This window comes from Homalodisca vitripennis, chromosome 5, assembly GCF_021130785.1.
Source record: "Homalodisca vitripennis isolate AUS2020 chromosome 5, UT_GWSS_2.1, whole genome shotgun sequence".
NCBI lineage: Eukaryota > Metazoa > Arthropoda > Insecta > Hemiptera > Cicadellidae > Homalodisca > Homalodisca vitripennis.
Genome location: NC_060211.1, coordinates 115601025 through 115627114, shown reverse-complemented (window position 1 = coordinate 115627114; position 26090 = coordinate 115601025). Strand labels below are relative to the sequence as shown.

Here is a 26090-nt window from a genome sequence, read left to right as displayed (position 1 = left end):
GAATCTCATACTTTGAGAACAAAATTGAAGGACAACTACAGAATAAGTGAACTTCGAAGTATCATGGTTACAATCCAGGCAGCTAAAATGTTGGTGATAGAAAAAAAAAGACTTTGACAGTTCAATTCAAGGTTTCCAAGTTTTATCTCTTGTTCCATCCTATCCACACGTTCCAGCTGCGAAGTGGTGGTTGTTTATTGAGATTATAGATTCAATGTTGTGGTTAGGAAGTAAATTGTTACTATTAGGCGGAATTGGATTGACAATATACAATTTTACTTACTAACATTATGATTTATACACCTTTCCGATATTGGTTGCTTTTCCATTAAATTCGGAAGTGTTTTTATTTAGTGAATTATGTCACTTAGTTGCAATGGAATAGATGTGTACGGTGTATGTAGACTCTGTGGTTCAGAAGATGGAATTAGAATAAACATATTTGAGCCAGGTGCTGAACATGTCAGAAAGATTCATAAAATTTTGCCTATTACAGTAAGTTTGAAGCAATATCTCTTTGTGATTAGCTAGTTTGCAATGCAGATATTTATTATTTCACTAACAGTAAAACATCAGTGAAGTTTATCTTGTATATATAGCCTATTATGCCTTGCCCACAGCACAGTTTTAATAATAACTAAAGACAAGATAGACAGGAACATGTATGCAGTTCCACTTAGTCAATTGTTTTGTGTTGAGAATAACCCTAAACTAAATTTATGGCTGTTCCTAATGTTGCTGGTACCAGTATTAGCATAGCCTCAGCATCTATCTGCCCATCGAAGTTAATATAAAAAATGGATAATGTTTGGGTAGGGTATGATAAGCGGATCCGGTTTTTATATCGAAATTGGCAAACGATATTACTTAATCATAACCATTGATATAATCAATCGATACTGATTAATTATTTTGAACAATTAACAATTGAACAATTAAGTCCTCCTCTGTAGACAAATGGTTATAGTCTCGGCTCTCTAACTGATAGAGATAACGGGTTCAAATCCCGGAGAGGGCCAATAATGTATAGACACGAAAACAGTGTGTGTACTTTGAAAATAAACCAGTGTACATCGAAGCCTATCTGAAGCTGAGGCTTAAAAGAGAACAAAAAAAAACAAAAACAAAAAAAAAACAATCTATATCAACAGCTGTAAACACTCAAATAATACACTTAGGGTAGTATTTCAATTTAACATAAGTAGCATTTGATTATTAAAAATGGCAGTCAATTTTAGAAAACTACACGACATTGCTTTGAAAGATGATAAGACATGATTATGTGAAATTTGTGGGAAAGAAACAACTGTAACTGTGAGAGGAGTTAATATGGTCGTCTTCAGTTTTCCTAATTTTGGTTATAATAATTTGTTTGATCACTGTAAATATTAAATTCATATTTTAATTTAAAAACATGTGATTGTTATTGAGGGCTATAGGTACTTTTATATCGATTGATAGTCTAGGATTTGAGATGCGAATATTAGGTATCGATGACTATATTCTTCGATATAAAAAACCGGGTCCGCTTATCGTACCCTACCCTAATGTTTACTTTTTTGCCAATCGGTCCATAAAACCTAGAGGACGAGAAGGAATCAGGGTTTCTGGGTGGGGGATGGATAACAAACCTTAAGAGCAGTGTGAAACTGGCCATAGATTCCATCCATAAAAAGAACTAATCCGCTGACTTGAATCCTAACCTGGTTCATGAACTACTCCTGACCTAGTTCCTGAACTACAACTAACCTAGTTCCTGAACCAGTTCAATCACTTCAGGATTAAATTATATTATTAAAATTAAATTTTATAATTTAAAAAAAAAGAACAAATACAAAAATATCTATAGATTATACTTACTACATTACTTTGAATACATGGTCTACTGTATTATATTACTACCCTCATTTTAGACCTCTCCTATTTTTGGACAAATACCAATCTATGGACAGCCATATCTCAAAAATGTACGAGCCAATTTTGATAAAAACTTTCTGTACACATTCACTACATGGCCTAGTATACTAAAATACAAGCCTCATTTCTTAGGCCACGCCTATTTCCGGAGCCACATCGATTTTACAGGCCAAGTGCTGACAAAAACCAATCTATGGACAGCCATATCTCAAAAACGTACGAGCCAATTTTGATAAAACTTTCTGTATACATTCACTACATGGTCTAGTATACTAAAATACAAGCCTCATTCTTAGGCCACGCCTATTTCCCGGAGCCACATCGATTTTACAGGCCTAGTGCTTGACAAAAACCAATCTATGGACAGCCATATCTCAAAAATGTACGAGCCAATTTTTGATAAAAACTTTCTGTACACATTCACTACATGGTCTACTATACTAAAATACAAGCCTCATTCTTAGGCCACGCCTATTTCCGGAGCCACATCGATTTTACAGGCCTAGTGCTGACAAAAACCAATCTATGGACAGCCATATCTCAAAATGTACGAGCCAATTTTGATAAAACTTTCTATACACATTCACTACATGGTCTAGTATACTAAAAATACAAGCCTCATTCTTAGGCCACGCCTATTTCCGGGGCCACAATAACTTTATAGGCCAAGTGCTGACAAAAAACCAATCTATGGACAGCCATATCTCAAAATATGTACGAGCCAATTTTGATAAGACTTTCTGTATACATTCACTACATGGTCTACTATACTACAATACAAGCCTCATTCTTAGGCCACGCCTATTTCCGGAGCCACATCGATTTTACAGGCCAAATGCTGACAAAAACCAATCTATGGACAGCCATATCTCAAAAATGTACGAGCCAATTTTGATAAAACTTTCTGTACACATTCACTACATGGTCTAGTATACTAAAATACAAGCCCCATTCTTAGGCCACGCCTATTTCCGGAGCCACATCGATTTTACAGGCCAAGTGCTGACAAAAACCAATCTATGGACAGCCATATCTCAAAAACGTATGAGCCAATTTTGATAAGACTTTTCTGTATACATTCACTACATGGTCTACTACTATACTACAATACAAGCCTCATTCTTAGGCCACGCCTATTTCCGGAGCCACAATAACTTTATAGGCCAAGTGCTGACAAAAAACCAATCTATGGACAGCCATATCTCAAAAACGTACGAGCCAATTTTGATAAAACTTTCTGTACACATTCACTACATGGTCTACTATACTAAAATACAAGCCTCATTCTTAGGCCAAGCCTATTTCCGGAGCCACAATAACTTTATAGGCCTAAGTGCTGACAAAACCAATTTATGGACAGCCATATCTCAATAACTTACGAGCCAATTTTTATAAAACTTTCTGTTACACATTCACTACATGGTCTACTATACTAAAATATACAAGCCTCATTCTTAGGCCACGGCCTATTCCGGAGCCACATCGATTTTACAGGCCTAGTGCTGACAAAAACCAATCTATAGACAGCCATATCTCAAAAATGTACGAGCCAATTTTTGATAAAACTTTCTATACACATTCACTACATGGTCTAGTATACTAAAATACAAGCCTCATTCTTAGGCCACGCCTATTTCCGGAGCCACATCGATTTTACAGGCCTAGTGCTGACAAAAACCAATCTCTATGGACAGCCATATCTCAAAAATGTACGAGCCAATTTTGATAAAACTTTTCTGTAACACATTCACTACATGGTCTACTATACTAAAATACAAGCCTCATTCTTAGGCCACGCCTATTTTCCGGAGCCATACCATCGATTTTACAGGCCTAGTGCTGACAAAAACCAATCTATGGACAGCCATATCTCAAAAATGTACGAGCCAATTTTGATAAAACTTTCTGTACACATTCACTACATGGTCTAGTATACTAAAATACAAGCCTCATTCTTAGGCCACGCCTATTTCCGGAGCCACATCGATTTTACAGGCCTAGTGCTGACAAAAACCAATCTATAGACAGCCATATCTCAAAAATGTACGAGCCAATTTTGATAAAACTTTCTATACACATTCACTACATGGTCTAGTATACTAAAATACAAGCCTCATTCTTAGGCCACGCCTATTTCCGGAGCCACATCGATTTTACAGGCCTAGTGCTGACAAAAAAACCAATCTATGGACAGCCATATCTCAAAAATGTACGAGCCATATTTTGATAAAACTTTCTGTACACATTCACTAATGGTCTACTATACTAAAATACAAGCCCTCATTCTTAGGCCACGCCTATTTCCGGAGCCACATCGATTTTACAGGCCTAGTGCTGACAAAAACCAATCTATGGACAGCCATATCTCAAAAATGTACGAGCCAATTTTGATAAAACTTTCTGTACACATTCACTACATGGTCTATAGTATACTAAAATACAAGCCTCATTCTTAGGCCCCACGCCTATTTCCGGAGCCACATCGATTTTACAGGCCAAGTGCTGACAAAAACCAATCTATGGACAGCCATATCTCAAAAACGTACGAGCCAATTTTGATAAGACTTTCTGTATACATTCACTACATGGTCTACTATACTACAATACAAGCCTCATTCTTAGGCCAAGCCTATTTCCGGAGCCACAATAACTTTATAGGCCAAGTGCTGACAAAAACCAATCTATGGACAGCCATATCTCAAAAACGTACGAGCCAATTTTGATAAAACTTTCTGTATACATTCACTACATGGTCTACTATACTAAAATACAAGCCTCATTCTTAGGCCACGCCTATTTCCGGAGCCACAATAACTTTATAGGCCAAGTGCTGACAAAAAACCAATCTATGGACAGCCATATCTCAAAAATGTACGACCAATTTTGATAAAACTTTCTGTACACATTCACTACATGGTCTAGTATACTAAAATATAAGCCTCATTCTTAGGCCAAGCCTATTTCCGGAGCCACAATAACTTTATAGGCCAAGTGCTGACAAAAACCAATCTATGGACAGCCATATCTCAAAAATGTACGAGCCAATTTTTGATAAAACTTTCTGTACACTTTCACTACATGGTCTAGTATACTAAAATATAAGCCTCATTCTTAGGCCAAGCCTATTTCCGGAGCCACAATAACTTTATTGGCCAAGTGCTGACAAAAACCCAATCTATGGACAGCCATATCTCAGCCATATCCATGGTATACTAGACTATGTAGTGAAATGTGTACAGAAAGTTTTATCAAAATTGGCTCGTACGTTTTTGAGATATGGCTGTCCTAGATTGGTTTTTGTCAGCACTAGGCCTGTAAAATCGATGTGGCTCCGGAAATAGGCGTGGCCTAAGAATGAGGCTTGTATTTTAGTATACTAGACCATGTAGTGAATGTGTACAGAAAGTTTTTATCAAAATTGGCTCGTACATTTTTGAGATATGGCTGTCCATAGATTGGTTTTTGTCAGCACTAGGCCTGTAAAAATCGATGTGGCTCCGGAAATAGGCGTGGCCTAAGAATGAGGCTTGTATTTTAGTATAGTAGACCATGTAGTGAATGTGTACAGAAGTTTTATCAAAATTGCTCGTACATTTTTGAGATATGGCTGTCCATAGATTGGTTTTTGTCAGCACTAGGCCTGTAAAATCGATGTGGCTCCGGAAATAGGCGTGGCCTAAGAATGAGGCTTGTATTTTAGTATAGTAGACCATGTAGTTGAATGTGTACAGAAAGTTTTATCAAAATTGGCTCGTACATTTTTGAGATATGGCTGTCCATAGATTGGTTTTTGTCAGCACTAGGCCCTGTAAAATCGATGTGGCTCCGGAAATAGGCGTGGCCTAAGAATGAGGCTTGTATTTTAGTATACTAGACCATGTAGTGAATGTGTACAGAAAGTTTTATCAAAATTGGCTCGTACATTTTTGAGATATGGCTGTCCATAGATTGGTTTTTGTCAGCACTTGGCCTATAAAGTTATTGTGGCTCCGGAAATAGGCGTGGCCTAAGAATGAGGCTTGTGTATTTTAGTATAGTAGACCATGTAGTGAATGTGTACAGAAAGTTTTATCAAAATTGGCTCGTACATTTTTGAGATATGGCTGTCCATAGATTGGTTTTTGTCAGCACTAGGCCTGTAAAATCGATGTGGCTCCGGAAATAGGCGTGGCCTAAGAATGAGGCTTGTATTTTAGTATACTTGACCATGTAGTGAATGTGTACAGAAAGTTTTATCAAAATTGGTTCGTACGTTTTTAAGGTATGGGCCCTTTTATAGGGTTTCTCAAAACTTGCCTTTTAATTGAGTATAGTCATGAAAATTGCTGCTATAAAAAGGGGATTATTATCATAAAAGTACTGTTTGTTCATTTAAAATCTTTATTTGTAGTATTTATCTTCACGTTATTAATTAAATATAATATTTTTGTATGGTTTGAGTTGATGAACTAGGTTTAGGATTCATTTAGGAACTAGTTCCCGGTACTGCGTTCTTTTTATGGATGGAATCTATGGCCAGTTTCACGTCGGTAACTTAAGGTGAGGGGTTGTAAACATGACAAAAAATTTGAGCAGGAAAATTAGGTCTTTAATATGGGAGACTTTAATAAGAGGCACTACACTCCTTATTTTATTGTTATTATCGAACTATTCGATATACTATCCAAATCCGTTATATATTAATCGTACGAAGCAAGAATAATAATACATTTACAACAAGAATAATACATTAAAATTTTTAATAACATAATTCAACAGTAACATTACAAAATAACAACTTACTATGGCCTAGACATACACTTCATAAATATGTTAAAATATTAGGAAATTGTAAGATTAAAGGCCGACCTGGCAAATATCACGAATTTAACGTTATCAACGTATTCTGCTCATCCTCCTGAACAAAAAATATATATGGTTTTAGGGGGTGCAAATGACAAATAACATGAGTTAGAGGGTATATACATAAATAGTTAAGTTGGTACTTTGGGATTATACCGACCACACCCAAACATGAATCGTTATTTAAACATTTGCTTCCACTGATTACTAGATTAGCGTAGAACAATATTTCGTCAATATAAAACAGGAATTGTCATCGCAAACCCCTCCCCATCCTCAGACAGAGTCAAAGTCGAGCAGGTCTTGTAGATACGTGATTGCAGAGTCTCGCCACCAGTTCGCTTTGTTGTACTTCCATGTTTTACCCCTACATTTCTCCAAACACAAAAATTCAACAAAAACAAACATTACCAAACAAAAGCTAAATTCTTTACTGAAAAAAACACTCAAAAACTTGTTTTTATTCTTGATCACACTCCGCCACCTAAAAATGCGAGTGCCTCCGGCCAACAGCGCGGGCTTCGACGGCACCTGCCCCACGCTGATGTCATCGAAAGAAAAACATTCCTCGGATAGTACCTATCAGTAAAATATCAAATTCTAGAGGGGCTGATCAGAAATATAAATCGAATTGTAATGGAAACGCAATTATATACCGTGCAAAAAACTTAAATAATCATGTGATGCCGCCTTCCTGCTGTAATCGGGATTCTCGAGAAAGATAAAATAACAGCGACAACAATACCAATCACAACCTGAAAAATGCTTGTAATTTTGTAATTAAAGAGTTGTTTTTTTCGTTCTATCATGTTTGTCTCTATAAATTTATATTTTTTTGTGTTCTTCATACTGGTGTGGTTTGGTATAATCCCAAAGTACTGTTAAGTTAATGTTTTAATGTTCTGTTTGTGTGCTGTGTCTGGATATCTGTAAATATTATTTGCGGGTGGGGGACTGATAGCGTATCTGAGCGCTCTGGGGCAGAAGTCAGAGATAACGTGTACTGTAGGTTGGATCGAGTGAGTGTGTGACAATCATGGATCAACCATCCACTAGTTCGACCAATCGTAGTGAACAGGTGTTTCGTAAATATTACCTGCGGCTGGGACTGATAGCGTATCTGTTATCTGAACGCTCCGGGCAGAAGTCAGTGCTTCACTAGATATCGTGCACTGTAGTTTGGATCGAGTGAGTGCGTGACGATCATGGATCAACTTATCCACTAGTTAGACCAATCGTAGTGAATTGGTGTGTCCTGAGTGTTTTGTCGGGCATGTTAAGAGTTTACGTTTGAACGAAACGAGATTAAGTTTATTTAGTTTCTGTACATTCTGTGGAACACACTAATGGTATGTGTTCTCTATTAATGTTCATTATTATATACGTTATTCAAATTAGGGGTATTCATGATTTATTCAGTTTTTATACACGGTACATATTTGCCTTTCCATTACAATTCAATTTATATTTCTATTATCAGCCCCTCTAGAATTTGATATTTTACTGATAAGTACTATCTCGAGGGATGTTTTTCTTTCATTGACATCAGGGGCACTCGTCTCAACTCGATAACAACTAATTAATTTGTAGCTCGAAATTTAAGAACCGCATCCGATGACATCATCACGAGGTTGAATCAGGTCACAAAAGGTCACGTGATGCCCCGATGTGGATGTAGAACATTGAAATATTGCTCCGCGCTTGAACAGTTTGCTCCATTTTTGATGTTCTAGAACTTCGTTATTTCTCATTTCCACCCTGTCAAATCATATATTGTTTTGTTCTGTAGGACGATTAAAATAAGTTAATAATGCGAAACTCGTTAATTGTGACAATTACCAAATATTAATAGAGGGTAGGGTACATTAAGTGGACGCGGTTTTTTTATATTGAAATTGGCAAACAATATTACTTAATCATAACCATTGATATAATCAATCGATACTGATTAATTATTTTGAACAATTAACAATTGAACAATTAAGTCCTCCTCTGTAGACAAATGGTTATAGTCTCGGCTCTCTAACTGAGAGATAACGGGTTCAAATCCCGGAGAGGGCCAATAATGTATAGACACGAAACAGTGTGTGTACTTTGAAAATAAACCAGTGTACATCGAAGCCTATCTGAAGCTGAGGCTTAAAAGAGAACAAAAAAAAACAAAAAAAAAAAAAAAAAACAATCTATATCAACAGCTGTAAACACTCAAATAATACACTTAGGGTAGTATTTCAATTTTACATAAGTAGCATTTGATTATTAAAAATGGCAGTCAATTTTAGAAAACTACACGACATTGCTTTGAAAGATGATAAGACATGATTATGTGACATTTGTGGGAAAGAAACAACTGTAACTGTGAGGGGAGAAGATATGGCCGTCATCAGTTTTCCTAATTTTGGTTATAATAATTTGTTTGATCACTGTAAATATTAAATTCATATTTTAATTTAAAACATAATTATGATTGTTATTGAGGACGGTAGATACTTTTATATCGATTGATAGTCTAGGATTTGAGATACGAATATTAGGTATCGATGATTACGTTCTTTGATATAAAAAACCGGGTCCGCTTCTCATACCCTACCCTTAATAGATTGTGTGGATATCAGTGAGCTACCGCTTTTGTGAAGGCAGGAGCCAACTCCACGTATATCTAGAAATTTATCACATAATTTCATCATATTCATTGTCATTTTCAAATCCTTATTAACAAATTAGTTACTTCTTGCTGTTTATTGTTTACATGACAAATGACTGTAACTAATAAGTAGGAATCATATGTTTTGTTTTCTAATATTGAATTATTCATCAGATAAAAACAACCGAATAAAGAATTTAGGCCACTTATTAAAGTCTACCCTTTTACTAGTCAATATAAAAATCCGGATCCGTTTATCGTATTCTGCCCCGATGATGAAGATTACCAAATGATTTTCCTTTAATTTTTATTTTCGTCCTGTTTGTTATTCTGCATCTTCTTTGGCCATCTTGACATTGCTTTTCCTGATTATTTAGATTTAGTTGTAGTCATTTATAAAAATAATTGAATATCTCCTTTGTGATGGTAATGAGTGATGTTTTTCTGCATTTTCAAGTATAGTAGCCTACTACTTATTATTATGTCAGAATGGACAGAAAAGACGGTTTGTTGTTTTGGCACTTTGGTATTATTTGGAGAGACTCTCCAAAACTTAATTGTTTTCAGTTGTTTTTAAATTAAAGTTTTAAATATTTTCCTTTTGAACAAACACCAAATATTGTGAAATGTCTAAAGTAAACATTTACCTAAAAATTAAATATGATAGGTTAACATTCATTTCTACATATATTCACATTATTACAATACAATGGTAATATTTATTAAGTAAGAAAGCATGTTTTTATTGCAATTCCATAGAAATTATAAATAGAATCTAGTTGTGCTATTATAACGCTTCATGCTTCAGCTTAAAACAGTGCCACCAACTCCCTCAGCCCAAAACTGCGGAGCTCGGGGCAACTTGCCCTTATTCTCCCCCTTTGAAATGATCCCGTCTGAATTAACTGGGTTCTCTTGGTTGTTCCAAATAATTTTAAGTTGTTAACATTTTTTCGGACAGACTAAATTTGTACTTGGTTTTGTTTTTGTTGTAGTTTATAATCACTTGTCAGATTAGTTTGTTTTCACTAGTTGTTATTTCGAGTAAACCATGTCTGTAATGTTTTTTTTCATTTCAAGAGTGGAAGAATATGTTGGAAAATAGGGTACTTTGGGATTATACCGACCACACCCAGACATGAATCGTTATTTGACATTTTGCTTCTACTGATTACTAGATTAGCGTAGAACAATATTTCGTCAATATAAAACAGGAATTGCACCTTTGGTGCTGCCCCGCGCTGATGTCGACGAAAGAAAAACATCCCTCGAGATAGTACCTATCAGTAAAATATCAAATTCTAGAGGGGCTGATCAGAAATATAAATTGAATTGTAATGGAAAGGCAATTATGTACCGTGCAAATCATGTGATGCCGCGCCCTGCCCTAATCGGGATTATCGAGAAAGATAAGATAACAGCGACAACAATACTGATCACAATACCTGGAAATTTTTGTAATTATGTAATTAAACAGTTGTTTTTTCGTTCTATCATTTTTATTTCTATAAATTTATATTTTTGCGTTCTTCACACTGGTGTGGTCGGTATAATCCCAAAGTACCGAAAATAGTATAGGCTATATTTGTAGGCAGCTTTTCCTTGGAAACTCAGCATAAAAATAAAATACCATACATTTACAAATAGTATGGTTTAGTTGCTAACAGGGCGTTTGTTTGCTCGTTTAGGGATGTTTTGGAGAATATATATATATATATATATATATATATATATATATATATATATATATATATATATATATATATATATATATATATATATATACTATTTTAAATTGTGGTTTTCTTTAATTTTAGCATTATGCATGAATATCTATAGGCCTATGCCTGTGTATTTATAGGCCTCTGTCAGTATGTATGTGTGCATGGTTTGCATTTGTCATTGTTATCAACATTGCTTTGTTGTTGTAAATGAGTGAATAAATATTGTTGTTTGCAATATATTTCAAAAATAAAATTGTTGAATTATTTTAAAATTATTAGTATTGTAAATAAATGAACTGGAATCAAAATACCATAAACAGTAAATGTATTAGATGCAAATGATTAATTCCTCATATTGAAATGTTATTACTTATAACTCTCAGGTAAGCACAGTAAAAATAATAATTAGTCTATTTTTAGTAATAAAAATAATAATAAATTATAGTAAAAATGGTACTTTGATGATGATCCGTAGACCACTATTTTTGGAATTTTTTCTATCTTGGGGGCCTAAAAACTACATTATTAGACAGAATAGACTATAGATTTACTGTGAAAATTACTTGTCATTGTGATGATTGGTTCTTGTTTTCTTCATCCCAAAAGGAAGCAATGTTGGTGACAAGGAGCCCACTCTATCCCTATATACTATTGGTTATTAGATGAGTAGGTGGATACTTACGTATGTATTATAAATATAAAAAGTTAGAGCATTCACATGCTCTAAGCTTGAATTTAGGTACTATCTCAAGGTGTAATAGTATTTTTTCGCCAGAAGTCCGTGCTGGCGCTAAAGCTGAAGCCCGCACTGATCCCCAGAATCAATTCTGATCGGTACTTTCCTGACCTCAACATGATCTGATGTCAGAGAAGTTGGACTATCTGGAACGTGATCTTTGCCGCCACACCAAAGCATTTCTGGTGAAAAAGCAAAACATCCCTTGAGATAGTTCCCAAATTTAAGCTCAGATCACGTGAGCGCTCATAAATGTTATCTTTAACTTTCTTACTACTAGTAAAATATTTATATTAACCTAATCTAAACCTACTTATATCAGTAATTCAAGTAGTAGATAGAGACAGGGTGGCCTCATTCTCACTGACATCACTTCGTTTTGGAAAGCGGAAAACAAGAAGCGATCATCATAATGACGTGTTTATTTTCACAGAAAGTCAAATAAGATCTGTTCTTTCTAATATTGTAGTTTTTGTAGGTCCTCTGTAAGAAAAACTGTTTAAAAAATAGTGGCCTTTGGATAATGTTTAAATGATATCATTTGTAACTTGTAGGTTAATATTACTAACTACCGTGTTTTAAAGACATGTCTGTTAAATCAGTTTTGCCCCTCCAGCTTCTTTATGGTTACACTATCTAAGGAAATGACACGATCTAAAATATTAAAAAAATAAATCATAATTATTATGAAGAATTATAATTGCTATAGTGTGTGTGTGTGTGTGTGTGTGTGTGTGTGTGTGTGTGTGTGTGTGTGTGTGTGTGTGTGTGTGTGTGTGTCATTATGGTCGAGTTAAAAGTACGGATACACCCTGTTTAGTGTTTGATGGATAAATATGGAGGGATGGAACTCGGGACACCTTTCTAGGATAACCTTTCTTGCTCATTTCCCCAAAATATGATTATTTTGGGAAGGAGGGAGGGCGGTGGCTCAAAATATTTAAATATAAAGACCCATTAAGTGACACCTCATTTGAAAGGTCTTGATAAAATAAGAAGAACAGTGAAAACTAGAGCTTTCTATCTCAACTCAGTATAAAATGGCAGCTTATTGAAATGAATTGAGTTATAAAAACATGGATGGATCCTGCTCAACCTTCAATAGACAAAGATAGAAAAATTAAACTCAGGACACCTCTCTAGGAAACATTCCCCAGAAGGTGCTTTTGGGGGGCATTTTAAAATTTTTAAATGTGAAGTTACAGTAGCATAGTAATTACGATTACGTTAAGCAATAAAACAACTAAAACTTACTAACCTGTGTTTTTTTATATCAGATGTTCAAACTGCTGTACCAAAACAGTTTGATAATGTCTGTTGTAGAATCTTGAAACGGCACGCTGTATGGATTCACATGGGATTTTTTGAATTTCCCAGTGTTTACTGTGATTCCACACAAAGTAGTCAAGTGGAGATAGATCTGGCAATCAATACTTCCTCTTCTGTCTATCCAGCGATTTTGAAAAATATTGTTTAAATACTCACGGATATGCAATCCATAGTATGGAGGTGTTCCATCCTGCTGGAACTAAATTTCATTACAGTTGTTGGTTGCTACTTAGATAGCTGGATAAACCTGATTATGTAACATTTCCTGGTATACCTCGGCATGAAGGTTTCCACTAATAAAAAAGGGCCCAACAAACTGGACACAATGCCAAACCAAACTTTTAATTGTTCATGGTGCTGGGTATATTGCTCTCTCATCTAATGAGGGTTAACATCATCCCAATAACGAGCATGGTGTCTGTTAACGTTACTGTTTAACATGAAAGTTGCTTCATCTAAGAAAGCAACATTATGTAATCTAATTGAATTATTATCAATGCTCTATAATAATAATAATAATCTATAATAATTATTATTCGCAAATAAGTTATTAGCTCATGAACTAAACGAATTTTGTACGTTTTATAACCACTGTCTAGTAAAACTTTACAAACTGATGTTTGAGATAAACCTGATATTTGATAAACATTTCTTGTTGAGGCATGATTTTCTACAACAGATAGTAAAACGTCAAGTGACAATGCTTTGTTTGTAGCTGATTTTGGTCATCCAGGTTTGGGGCGTTCTTTAACGCTGACTGTTTCCTGGAAACAGATTGTTATTTGAACTCCTGATTTAGATACAGGGTTTCGATTAAGATTAGTGTCATTACATAAATTCCTTCTTCTTCTATGGGACAGCCTATTGCCATGCACTTAAGCCTCATGGGTCTTTTGCACATCCCAGAAGCACACCATGAGGCATACCAGTCTATGATTTCAGCAGTTCCACAAACCGCCGAAAACAACCTATCAGGCCCTCCTGGGGAAATTCACCACCCTTGTCCAAACTACCAAAGATGACATACCGCTCCCTTGCTATTGCAGGACAATTAAAGAGCAGATGTTCAGCAGTAATTACTACATCATAAGATCTCATCAGGTCTCCGTAGGCTCTCATCATCAGGATCATAATACACTCTTATTCACTTAAACACTATATTTTAACGTAAAGTAGGCTATCACAAAAACATGTCTTAACTGTGTTAAATTCAACCAGAAACTGAACATGATACTGCACTTCCTCAAAACTAATAAGATATGAGGGAGGCCTGCCCTGCATCAGGTAATAACTGTAAAACAGGTTTGAGTTTGTAAGTAAAGTTGTCTATTGAAGTTATTTACCTTCTGAATATGGATGTTCATGTTTTGCCTCAATTATCCATCTTTAATCAATCAAAAACTAAACAAAGTGTATCCATATTTTTAACTCATCCTGTATAATTCAGTATGTTGACATTCAGTATGCAACCAGTGTGTAGTCTACACACTGATTGTGATGACTACCAAGATGCCCGTTGTAGAAGGTACGTGCATGCAGTGGTGTAGTGGAAACTGGTGTCTTCCAAGAACAAGTCCACACCTCTTGCAAGCTAAGTGTGAGTATGTAAAGCTCAAGTAGAACCCAGGTATTGTCTAACAGCCAGTGTTTCCATGTAGCTTTCATGCTGCTTGCAGATATGCAAGTTTGCTTTAGCTTTAACATGAAGAGTATCAGATTCAAAGAGACCACAACTACCCAAAAGCAATTAACGATGTATATAGTTTTTTTTTTTTTAACATCCAGTGCCTTTGTTAAATTCTTATTTCAGCATTTGATATGTTTTACAGGTGAATGAGCATGACCCATTTCCTAAAAATATGTGTCATCTGTGTTCATTTAAAGTCGAAGAGTTTTTTAAATTCAGAACAAATTGCATCACGGCCCAAGAAACATTCAAAAGTAAAATCCCATGGTTGAGGAAAAAAAAAGAAATGGTAAGGGACTATTTGTATATTTTTATTGCTTAGACCTTAGTTTAAATATAAGTCATATACCAGTAAATCATTTGTTTTGAAACTAAACTCTCGTGACAAATTTTTTAAATCTTTGGTATGAATATTATATTTTAAGAATTTGGAGGATTTTACTTATTCTTTTTAACCCGTTAACGGTTTCTGAATATAGAATATGTTCATATATAGATACCATGAATATATCATGAATACTACCTATAAACTATTGAACGGAGGGTGGTTTTAGGCTCTGAACAACATGTTCAGTGAAGTTATATATAAGTATTTTTCAAGTGCTACCATAGCATAGGACAATAGCAATAGGCTGATTTTGTTATAGAAAATCTACCTAAAACAGTGCAATGCTAAATATTTTGTCAAATATTGCAAAGTTATATTGGGATATCAATTAAAAATATACTGTTTTGACAATTAGCTAAAACAAAATATGAAACAAAAATAATAATATTAGACATAAAAAAACTTCTTAATTAGGAAAAACCATTCTACATGAAACAAAACTAAAAAGAAATAGCAGAAGAGTATGATTTGGGATATTTCTAATAAACCATTAAGGGGTTAATAGGATGAGAAATATTGATTACCACTAAGTTAAGTTAAATCTCTTTATGTTTTAAATTTAGCTTATTTGTTGAACTTAAAATAATTTATAGTAATTTACAAATAAGTTACATTTAGTGCAGTTGAGAAACAGTCTGATTTTTTTAATTACAGGGGCATATTTCTTGATTAAGAGACAAATTTGAAATTATATGTGTTTTGTTCACCAAAATAAAAACATAAACTAAGAAAAAAAACTAATAAGTACACTAATTTAGAAGTAAACTGCATTTGCCCTATCTGTTGCCTCTTATGTTGCCTGTTATATCATTGGAAATTAGTTCACTTTTATCTGTTTCCTCTGATTATGTTATATAGTATAATGAAAAGATTTGTTACTATAGTGCTGTTTTCATTTGTTTTTGTTCTTTGCAGACTACTCATCTTAATCATGACATTCCTCCAATGGTCGAAGTTCCTTTGAATTCAATAAATTCTATTTCTCCAAATGAAAAACAAATGCACATAAAAGTTCCTTCTGTTGAAGAAAATGAGTCCCCGATTGAAATTGAAGATGATTCACCACCCTACCTGTAAGTAAAATTTAATTTATCTGTGTTGATTATTAAATTATACATATATATAAATATACATATATATAAATATACATATATATATAAATATATATATATATATAAATATATATATATAAAAATATATATATATATATATATATATATATATATATATATATATATATATATATATATATATTAGAGTCTAATAGAGTATAATATATTTATGAAAATCTCGTCTATTATATATGTCTATTGTATATTTATTAAAAATAATAAATAATATAAAAATAATATACCACAGTAAAAACAGTACAGAACACATACAAAACCCATCCTTGACCTAATGATGCAGTAAAATACCTTGTTCACCTATTGTAGTGGTGGAGAGTATAACTTGGCTAGGTAAAAATATAGTACATTCATACAACTGTAAACCCTTTGAATGCAGGTCATATTTCATAGATCCATGTGAGAAATGCCATGGTGTTTTATGGTAGGCTACAAAGCACATTTTTACTTTAGATAATATATTTTTTTATTTTTCAACATTTTAAGTTAAATGTTTTGTATGGTTAACCATGCAGCCTGTAATCTCAATAAAACTGAGTGTATATAGTACACACACATCAGAATTTGTAGGTAAACTTCCGTACTGTATGGACTTTGGTGCTGAAAGATTTTAAAATTTGACTTTTTCACAGTGCATGGATTCGAACACCATTCAGGACCAACACAGGATAATAGCCACAAAGAGCTGTTCCAGGATTTCATCAGTCCTGAGTTTTTGCTGTTCTAAGTGGTGGTGATAAGAATAGTTTTCAGAAAAGGACAATCCAAATTTAGACCTTTCACTGAGGTTAGCACTAGGACCAAAAAACAGAATTTGCTAGGCTGTGCTATATCCATTAAATGGCACTGTGAACTTATTCCAGTTAAATTTCTGTTTTATTAACAGACCAAAAGAGTAAATGGATTGGGCATTTTCATATAATAACCATACAAAAGTTTAAATCGATTCACACCTCATATTGGTTGCTTAAGGTTGCTAGGGTAATTTATATTTTTTAAAGAGGCAATCCGAATGATCCATCATGTTTTAGAACAGTGTCCCTTCTGCCAGTTCTTTCTAAAGTTTTTGGTGTTGTACATTCAACTTATGAACTACTTTGAAATTAATAACTTATTGGATAATCAACAACATGGTTTCAGGAAGGGGAAATCTACGATTACTGTAAGCGTTGTTTTTATTCGAACACTCATTGATACTATTGATAAAGGTGAAAAGGTTGTTGGAATTTTATTAGATCTCTCTCTTGAGCTTTTGATAGCGTGTATCATTCAGAAATAATATTGTCTCTTAAATAGGAGACAATTTGTAGGAAATCCAAAATCCTTCTTATGTAGGAATCCAAAATAAAGAACTGTCATGGTTCAGATCATATTTAACAGAGCGAAAGCAATATGTTGAACTAGAGCACTCATAAACTCCAATTACAATTAGTAAATATCAATCATTAGGAAATTCAAATCTACAATATAAAGTGTGGAGTCCCACAAGTGTCAATTTTGGGTCCTTTACTGTTTCTGTATAACATGAATTGAATGCCTAAAATTGGCACATCAGCATAAATTTGGCAAAACAATATTTAGATGGCAAAAAATAACTTTTAAATTCCACTAAATCAAATTTTATCTCTTTCTCTACAAAACAAACCAGAACCAAAATTATCATTGGTATCAATATAAACAAAGAGGAAGTAAGCCAAGTTGAACACACAAAATTTTTAGAAATTTCAGTTGATGAAAACCTTTCTTGCAATAAACCTGTTGACCATATCATTAATAAAATGTCTTCCAGTATTTATGTACTGAGACAACTGTCAAGAGTTTGTTGTTTACAAGCTTTACGATCTATATACTTTTCTCTAGTGCATTCAACTTATCATATGGAATAAGCCAATCTAGATAAATTACTAGTCCAACAAAAGAGAGCTCTACGAGTTATCCTTAGACTTAAAAAGTTTCACTCTGTTAAGAAATTATTCACAGAAATTGAAATTTTAATGGTATACAGTTTATATATTTATGAAACAGTTCTCTATGCGAAACAAGAAGAAAACAGCATTCTAATTCTAGTTAATAGTCATCAATACAACACAAGGCATAACAGAAATGTCCCACAACATAATCTTGAGTTTTTCCAACAGAAAACTAATTTTATGGGACATAAGTTCTTTAAAAACCTACCAAGAGTGATAAGTAAAGAACAAAACTTTAAGAAAATGAAATTAAAATCTTACTTACTGAACCTAGCACTTTATTCATATGAGGAATGTTTGGAAATTTTATTTTACACTGTTCTTATTATGTTTTACTTGACACTATTCTTGTAGGTTATGTGCATTTCACGAATAAAGACTTTTTGAATCTTGAGTCTTGGTGAAAGTATTGAACCAATCTCCAAAACTAATGCTCAATTTGAATGCGCATGTTTTGTTAACACTACCAAAAATAATAATTACAGTTGTGAAAAAATTCTGCAATTTCATACTCTTGTACAAAAATATATTGGTGTAGCCTGCTTACATTGTGTAGAAAAGAGCACATGATGATGAACATTTCCAAAACTCTACTTTGCTTTTAATTTTTATTGCAATAAATTTTAATCATTGGTAACAAGACTTTTTTTAACTAAAAAGTATCCAAAAGTCCCGTGAAAAAGTTTTTGTTTGTTTGGTCTGGTGATTTTTGTCAGTGTGTAAAGTCATTAGAGAAGACCTGAATAACAAATTTGTATTCTTCATATTTTTTTATAAACTGTGAAGTTTCGCTACAAATGATGCCTGCCCAGTTTTGTACATGTATTAAATTGTTATCAAATTAGTCCATTAAGTCTTCCGTAGTGAACTATTTTCTTACTTGTATTTAAAGTGAAGATAAAATCCTCCCTGCTGGATAAACTAAGTCCTTGCAACGTTGCTACTATCTACCGTATCGTTTCTTGAGGAATTACAACAAATATTTTTTCTGTTGTATTGTATTGTATACAATTCTACAATTATAATAAGATTTGAATTAGTTATTTCTTTAATTAATTTTAAATTTATCCTAATAAGTGATAAACTAAATTTCAAAATTGATTAATCCAATGTATGCTACAATACCATAAGGGGATCAAAGACCAATGAGGGATTTGAAGTAGAAGTTTATGGGTCACAGACCAAACATTTCTTTGGAAAATCATACATTTTTCATGCAAAGGTTAGGTACATTGAGAAGTGCACACTCTTCAACCCAAATAGAAAGTATTGAAAACATAATGTAGTTTTTTGTTTAACAATCAAACATTAATCAGAGCACTGAATTTACCAGCAGTCAGGTCTGATGGTCAGTGGAAGACTCTCAATGATATTCAAAGCATCCATACACGTTTTGATGATCAGGAATGATATAATGTTTATTGGAAATGTAGAGCTCAAAATTCTCTTTGTATATTATTCTTTTGTTTTTTTTTTCAGAGCATCACATTCTGTTGTAACAAACATTGAAACCGATCATAATCATGAAAAGATAATAATGAAGATAAGAACATCTGATATAAAGAAAAAGTCAAAACGTAAATCTATCTGGGATGTAAAGAAAAAGAAGAAAAAGTCAAACAAAACTATTAGAAGTAATGAAGTTTTTTCATCTTCTTTAAAAGATCTCAATGTTGATAGTGAAAATGATCCTCTTCATCTACCCTCTGATGAAAATAAGAATTTGAAAACGAGATGCTCAGAAACGAATCATCGAGAAAATAATGTGTTATTAGAAGAAAAGGCAGTTGAAAACATAAACTTACCCAAATACATTTTAGTGACTAACATACCTAGAGTGGGCAATGTTTATACATGTGAACATTGTGGACGAACATTCTTATCTCCCCAACCTGCCAGTTTACATGTTTGTGAAACAAACTGCAACAAAAACAGGTAAGATATTTTGCTTTCATTTTGCAATCTTTTAAGATATATAAATCATATAATATGGCAAGACCAGTACTTAAATTGTAGGTATATATGTTTTAAAATGTTACTTTTATGAAAGTGTGTTGTATTTATAAATTTAATTATAGTGATTAAAAAGAGAATGATATGGGACCTTGGTTAATTTCATTGTGATCCTGGGATACAGTATAAACACCAAATAAAATCTTTAATTACATTGACATCATAAAATAAGCACTTTAATTAATTAAATTAATAAAACATAAAAATTATATAAGAGTATAAAACATGAGGAGTGTTTTTAAGTAAGTATAGTTTTTATATTCCATTGCTACAGTACTGCGGTTGGTGACCCACAATTGCGCCTTCCTACAACTGTAAGCAAGTCGTAGATGCAATTACGGCAAAAACCAAACGTTTTTACATCTATGCATTATAGTGAATACAGTGTATAGCCAAGCAATTCAAAACAGTAGTGAACACTGTGTTCTGTTATGTTGAAATAATCATCTGGTATATAATATAATCTGTTTGATTAAAAGTTGAATGAAACAAACAAAATGTTGTAATGACAAAAAGGAAAAATATTATTCGAACATGAACTCAGCCTACAAACATTTAACAAATTCTTTGCATAATTACTACCATCTAATATGCTCTCACACAGCAAAAGTCTCATTTTTTAATTGATTTTGAAGTTTATTAAAATTTTTTCATGAATGTTTTTATTATTAGTCGTTGAATTGAAATGTTTAGACTGCCAACAATTTAGATTGAATAGAAATGCAATGTCTACCTGAGACATTGCATTCACGTGAAACCATTGCAGCACAGTGAGTTTGTTGACGAGACAGATACATGAAATCTCACTAAAGAGCTAAAAGGCAGGAAATTAGTAGAGGGATTGGAACTTAATGTTAAAAATATTAAGTTTTTTTTCTTTGTTGGTTGGCTGTTTGTATATTATTTGCCCAGGTGTTCAATAACCGATTGAAGATTCAATTTAATGGCTGCAATATCCCACAATTCAAACATCTGGTTAGTGGTCTGTGTGACTCTTATTTGCCAGGTGTTCAATAACCGATATTGAAGTTTCTATCTAATGGTTACAATATCCCACAATTCAAACATCTGGCCAGTGGTCAGTAATTGTTCTAAATGGGGACAGATATTAGGATTTGTCCATCAGTAATTATGAATACCTATTTTTAAATATTTAAATCAAAATAAAATTACAAAATTATTTCCAAATAATAAAAAAGTCATCCTTATTAATAAAGAAATAAGATTGGTAACGAATAAACGTAATAACCATAGGATGTGGATGAAGAGCACATCAAATTGCTTTAGGTTTTATTCTACCCATTAACATTTTGTGATATGTGTAATAATATTCACATTGTCATTATTAAAACCTTTATTCAATAGTTAAGTAAATCTCCTTGCTATCACACTATGGTTAATGTATTAATATATTATAACATAATCATTAAAGTGATTTAAATCAATCAATAAAATAAATCAACTTACCATGTTTCGCTCCATTACGATTAGTAACGCAACAACTTGTGCAGGGGATGATTCCCTTATATCTTTAATTTTCCTCAATGTTCACGCTTACCGTTCACTGTATCTCACGCATATTCATCTCTACTCTGATTGTATATTTCAGTTTCTAATACGAGTTTTTCTCTTTCTAATTTCATGTTAACTTAAAAAGTGAAAACCAGTAAAACAACATAAAAGTTCACACACAAAAGTGTTACACTTTAACATGCACAGCCGGGAAACCCCACTAAATGACAACTGCCTGTCCGACTACTAACTCCAAATGTTAATGACAACTGAAACTGTAACAGCGGCACGTGGAAAGTACATGAGGGATGTTCTAGAGACACAGCTTACAATAACTACGTATACATTTGGCGCAGCACAAATGAATGAGTAAACTACTTGAAATAAAACATTACTAACATAATATTCTCATGTATAACCACGCTCTATTTAAATTTGATTTCAGTTTTCAAGAAGAAGAGAAGGTGTCCTCCAGTCCAAATGAATTCTACAACTGTGAAGAGTGTGACCAGGTGTTTACAAGGCATTCACAGTTAATCGCCCATAAAAGAAAACATGAAGTATTTGAAATTTCATCTGATGATAACTTTACACCTTTCAACCAAAGAAAACGGCATCATTCGAAAAAGAAAACCAAGCCTAAACTTTTGGACAACAAAAATTTTCAGTTGAGTTTCGATCAGATTGAGTCAACTGAGATCATCAAGCATTCTCTCTTGTCTTCAGATTCTGATTAAGAGTTTAGTGCTATCTATATATTATTTTGTGATTTTAAGCTTTTGTGAAATTATGTTAAGTTTGTTTGTTTGTAAAAGAGTTTATATAAAAATAAGTTTATTATTGATATCAAATGATTGATTTAAAATAAGCCCCTGTAATACAAGGTAAAATGTACACCATACCATGTGTCACGTAATAGGCTTCACTGAGAATTAATGTAAAATTTCAAGTCTATTGAAACTAATTTCCTTATTTACAGCTATAACAACAGACAATCATAAGGAAAAGAACTTTGTACATCCATTGGTAAAAGAAAGAGAAATTGTGTCAGCGTACTGAGTGATGGCTTCACCGACGCTCAGCCAAATTCCATGCTCAGGCATGTACTGTCATATAACTCATTTTTGTCCATGTAGAAATGAAGTTTCAGGCAAAATTTCAAGTCAACAGATCAAATCTTTCTCGAGATATCTTACCATATAGTACATTCACATTTTTATTCATTAAGTTGGGTTTCTTATCAGTATTTAAATAATAAAAGTCTACACGTTACCATAAAATGATGTTCTATGAGTTGGGATAGTTAGTCTACATATGTTAATATGTCATGTGATAAAATCTTTATCAGTTAGTTTATTACAGATGTATTGATTCTGCTATTTTCTCTTTGCCACCATGGTTGCATGTAAGACCAATATGAAAATATTCACTAATGCTCAGCCAAATCCCATGGAGTGCCATGCACTATCATTAAACTCAGTGTTCCTCATATAGAATGAAGATTAATGCACAATTACAAGTGTACAGGTCAGAAAATTTCAAGATATGATGTGGACAGACGGTCAGACAGAAATAAAATTTTCCAGCACCTCAGATAATAGATTTTACCAATGCTCAGTCAATTATGTTAACAGAAATTAAGTTTATTTTTACAATTTGAATTTTAATTTATCTATATCTTACATTCTTATATGTATTTAATATAGATGAAATGTAAATAATTATATATTTTAAAATATTTATATAAAATTTTAATGAAAATTTTCTAGTTTTATTTCACCATACATATGCTTAAGGGTATTGCTACAAAATACGTGTAGCTCAAAATATGTAACTACAAAAATGTTTTTCATGTGTTGCATTATATGTAGCAATTTGTTTGGTACCAAACATACCATATAATATTTAACCCTGGTTTTCAATTTCTTTAACCCTCTAGCTGGTATGAAACGAATATTCGTCGCCAAAGGCCCGTCCGATTTGGCAAGAATGAATATTCGTCGCCAAAGTAGACGTGTACAGTTATTGAAATTTTAGGCAATTAAGGTCATATAAATAATTGTTATTTGATATATTCTGGAAGAGCATTAATTATAGTACCGATTTACTGTTCTTACTTCGATTATTGTCTTCTTTGTTTACCGTAAAACAACATTCTCTATGGACAGCTGACGTGAACGTAGTACGGGTCAACCCCGTTGTTGTGAAAATGTAAACAAGTGCCGGGTTTTGTGTTTGAGGTTACGAACCCAGTATATAGTAATATAGTATTTGTGGAAATTGTATTTTATAGTGTTTTAGTGTTTTTATTATTGTTGTTTAGCTTTCTTAGGTTATAGTTTTAGTGGTTCAGTATGGATGAAAACTTTAGAGACCGATCAAGTGATCTTAGAGAGTTCGTATTGGAACATCCAATGTCCAGTGATGACGAAGTTTTTTCTGACATTGAGGTAAACCCCAATAATAGTAATAATGTAAATTATGATGATGATGACAGTTTGACTGAATTTTCCTCTGATAGTGAAAGTGTTTATGTACCTGATAAAGATCTTTCTCAATGGAGAGATGGGCATGACAGTGAATTTGGCATTACACAATCTAACATAGACCTAAATCTTCCTGGACCATCCAATGTTAGGCCTAATCCCAATCTATGTATTATTTCAAATGCAAGTCCTAGTAGGCCTACCAACATTTGTTTCTACTGATGTAGGCCCTAGATGGATAAATATTTTTCCACCCGAACCAGAAAAAGAAACACCATTTTTGGTCAGGGATTCTTGTACCGGCCCTCAAAACTGTCCACCTAGGAACTCTAGTCCTATAAATTATTTTATGTTATTTTTTACAAACAAAATTTGGCACCTCATTTCGAGGGAAACCAACAAATATGCAGAGAAAACGATACATGACACCATGGAATCAGGGAGAATGAAGAGACACAGTAGGCTTCAGGATTGGGTGAATGTGACAGTCCAAGAAATAAAAAAAAATTATTGGAATTTACATAAATATGGGAACTACACCTAGAAATAACATTGAAGATTATTGGGATGCAAATCCCTATCAGTACATTCCTTTTTATCCAAAAACTATGACTCTGAGACGTTTTCAACTGATAAATTCGATGCTACATCTCAACTCAACTCCAAACCCACCGGTAAAACATCCTGGCCATGACCCTTGGAACAAAGTAAGACCATATATTGATGAGCTCAATACAAATTTCATTGCACATTTTACGCCTAAACAAAATATATGTATAGACGAGAGTCTAATTGGAATGAAAAATGGGACTTCCTATATTCAGTACCTTCCCAACAAAAGACACTGCCGTTTCGGCTTGAAAAAATTTGAAGTTTGTGACAGTGAATCCAGTTATGTGTTATACTCTGAAAATTATTCTGGTTCACAATTTCTCTCTGATGGCAATGACCCTTTGGCCCAAAAAGTTGTCCTTCACCTTTTGTCTAAGACAAACTTGTTAGACAAAGGATACCACTTGTTTACAGACTGGTACACAAAAGTCCCTTTAGCCGAAAAACTTTTGAAGAGGAACACATTTCTAACTGGTACTATTAGGAATAATTCCAAAGGTCTATCCAAAAGTCAATGTCAAAAAAAACTAAATCCAAATGAAATTGTTTATTTTCGTAAAAATGAACTTCTCTTGGTTGGTTTCAAAGAAAACAAGAAACGAAAAACTGTTTACTGTCTTATAACTGGTTGTCATGCTGAAAATGTGCAAGTGCGTAGGAGGAGCGGAAATGAAGCAACAAAGCCTCTTCTCATAAGAAAATACAATCAGTACATGGGAGGGATACATGTCAAAGATAAATCTATCTATCATGTTACATGTTCAAGAGGTACTAGAAAATATTGGAAAAAGATTTTCACTAACTATCTTGACATGTTGTTACACAATGCATGTATTTTGTATAAAAACAACACTGACAAACCATACAGTAGACGTGATTTCTTAGTAAGTGTTCTCTCACAATTGTGTGAGTCAGACAGAGAAGTTGTTGTTCCGCCTGGTGATGTCCTTGGACCTGCTCATGAACTCGCGAAACTCCCCAACACGAACTGTCGCTTGTGTGCCGTATGTGAATCTAAGAGCTTGAAGAAGAAAACCAATTTCTTTTGCCCTGGATGTAATTGTGGAGTTCACCCTAAGTTCTACTATCTGCTTGAACACTAT

At 33.4% G+C, this 26090-nt stretch overlaps 1 protein-coding gene across 1 annotated transcript; it reads left to right on the top strand.

The window, feature by feature from the left end:
- Nucleotides 1-163: 163 nt before the first annotated feature.
- Nucleotides 164-22733, top strand: LOC124362763. The gene is made up of 5 exons (XM_046817531.1): nucleotides 164-495; nucleotides 15022-15168; nucleotides 16183-16340; nucleotides 19844-20299; nucleotides 22335-22733. Exons 1-5 carry the CDS (start codon nucleotides 361-363, stop codon nucleotides 22624-22626), a joined length of 1188 nt encoding a protein of 395 aa, XP_046673487.1. The 5' UTR covers nucleotides 164-360; the 3' UTR covers nucleotides 22627-22733.
- Nucleotides 22734-26090: the final 3357 nt, after the last annotated feature.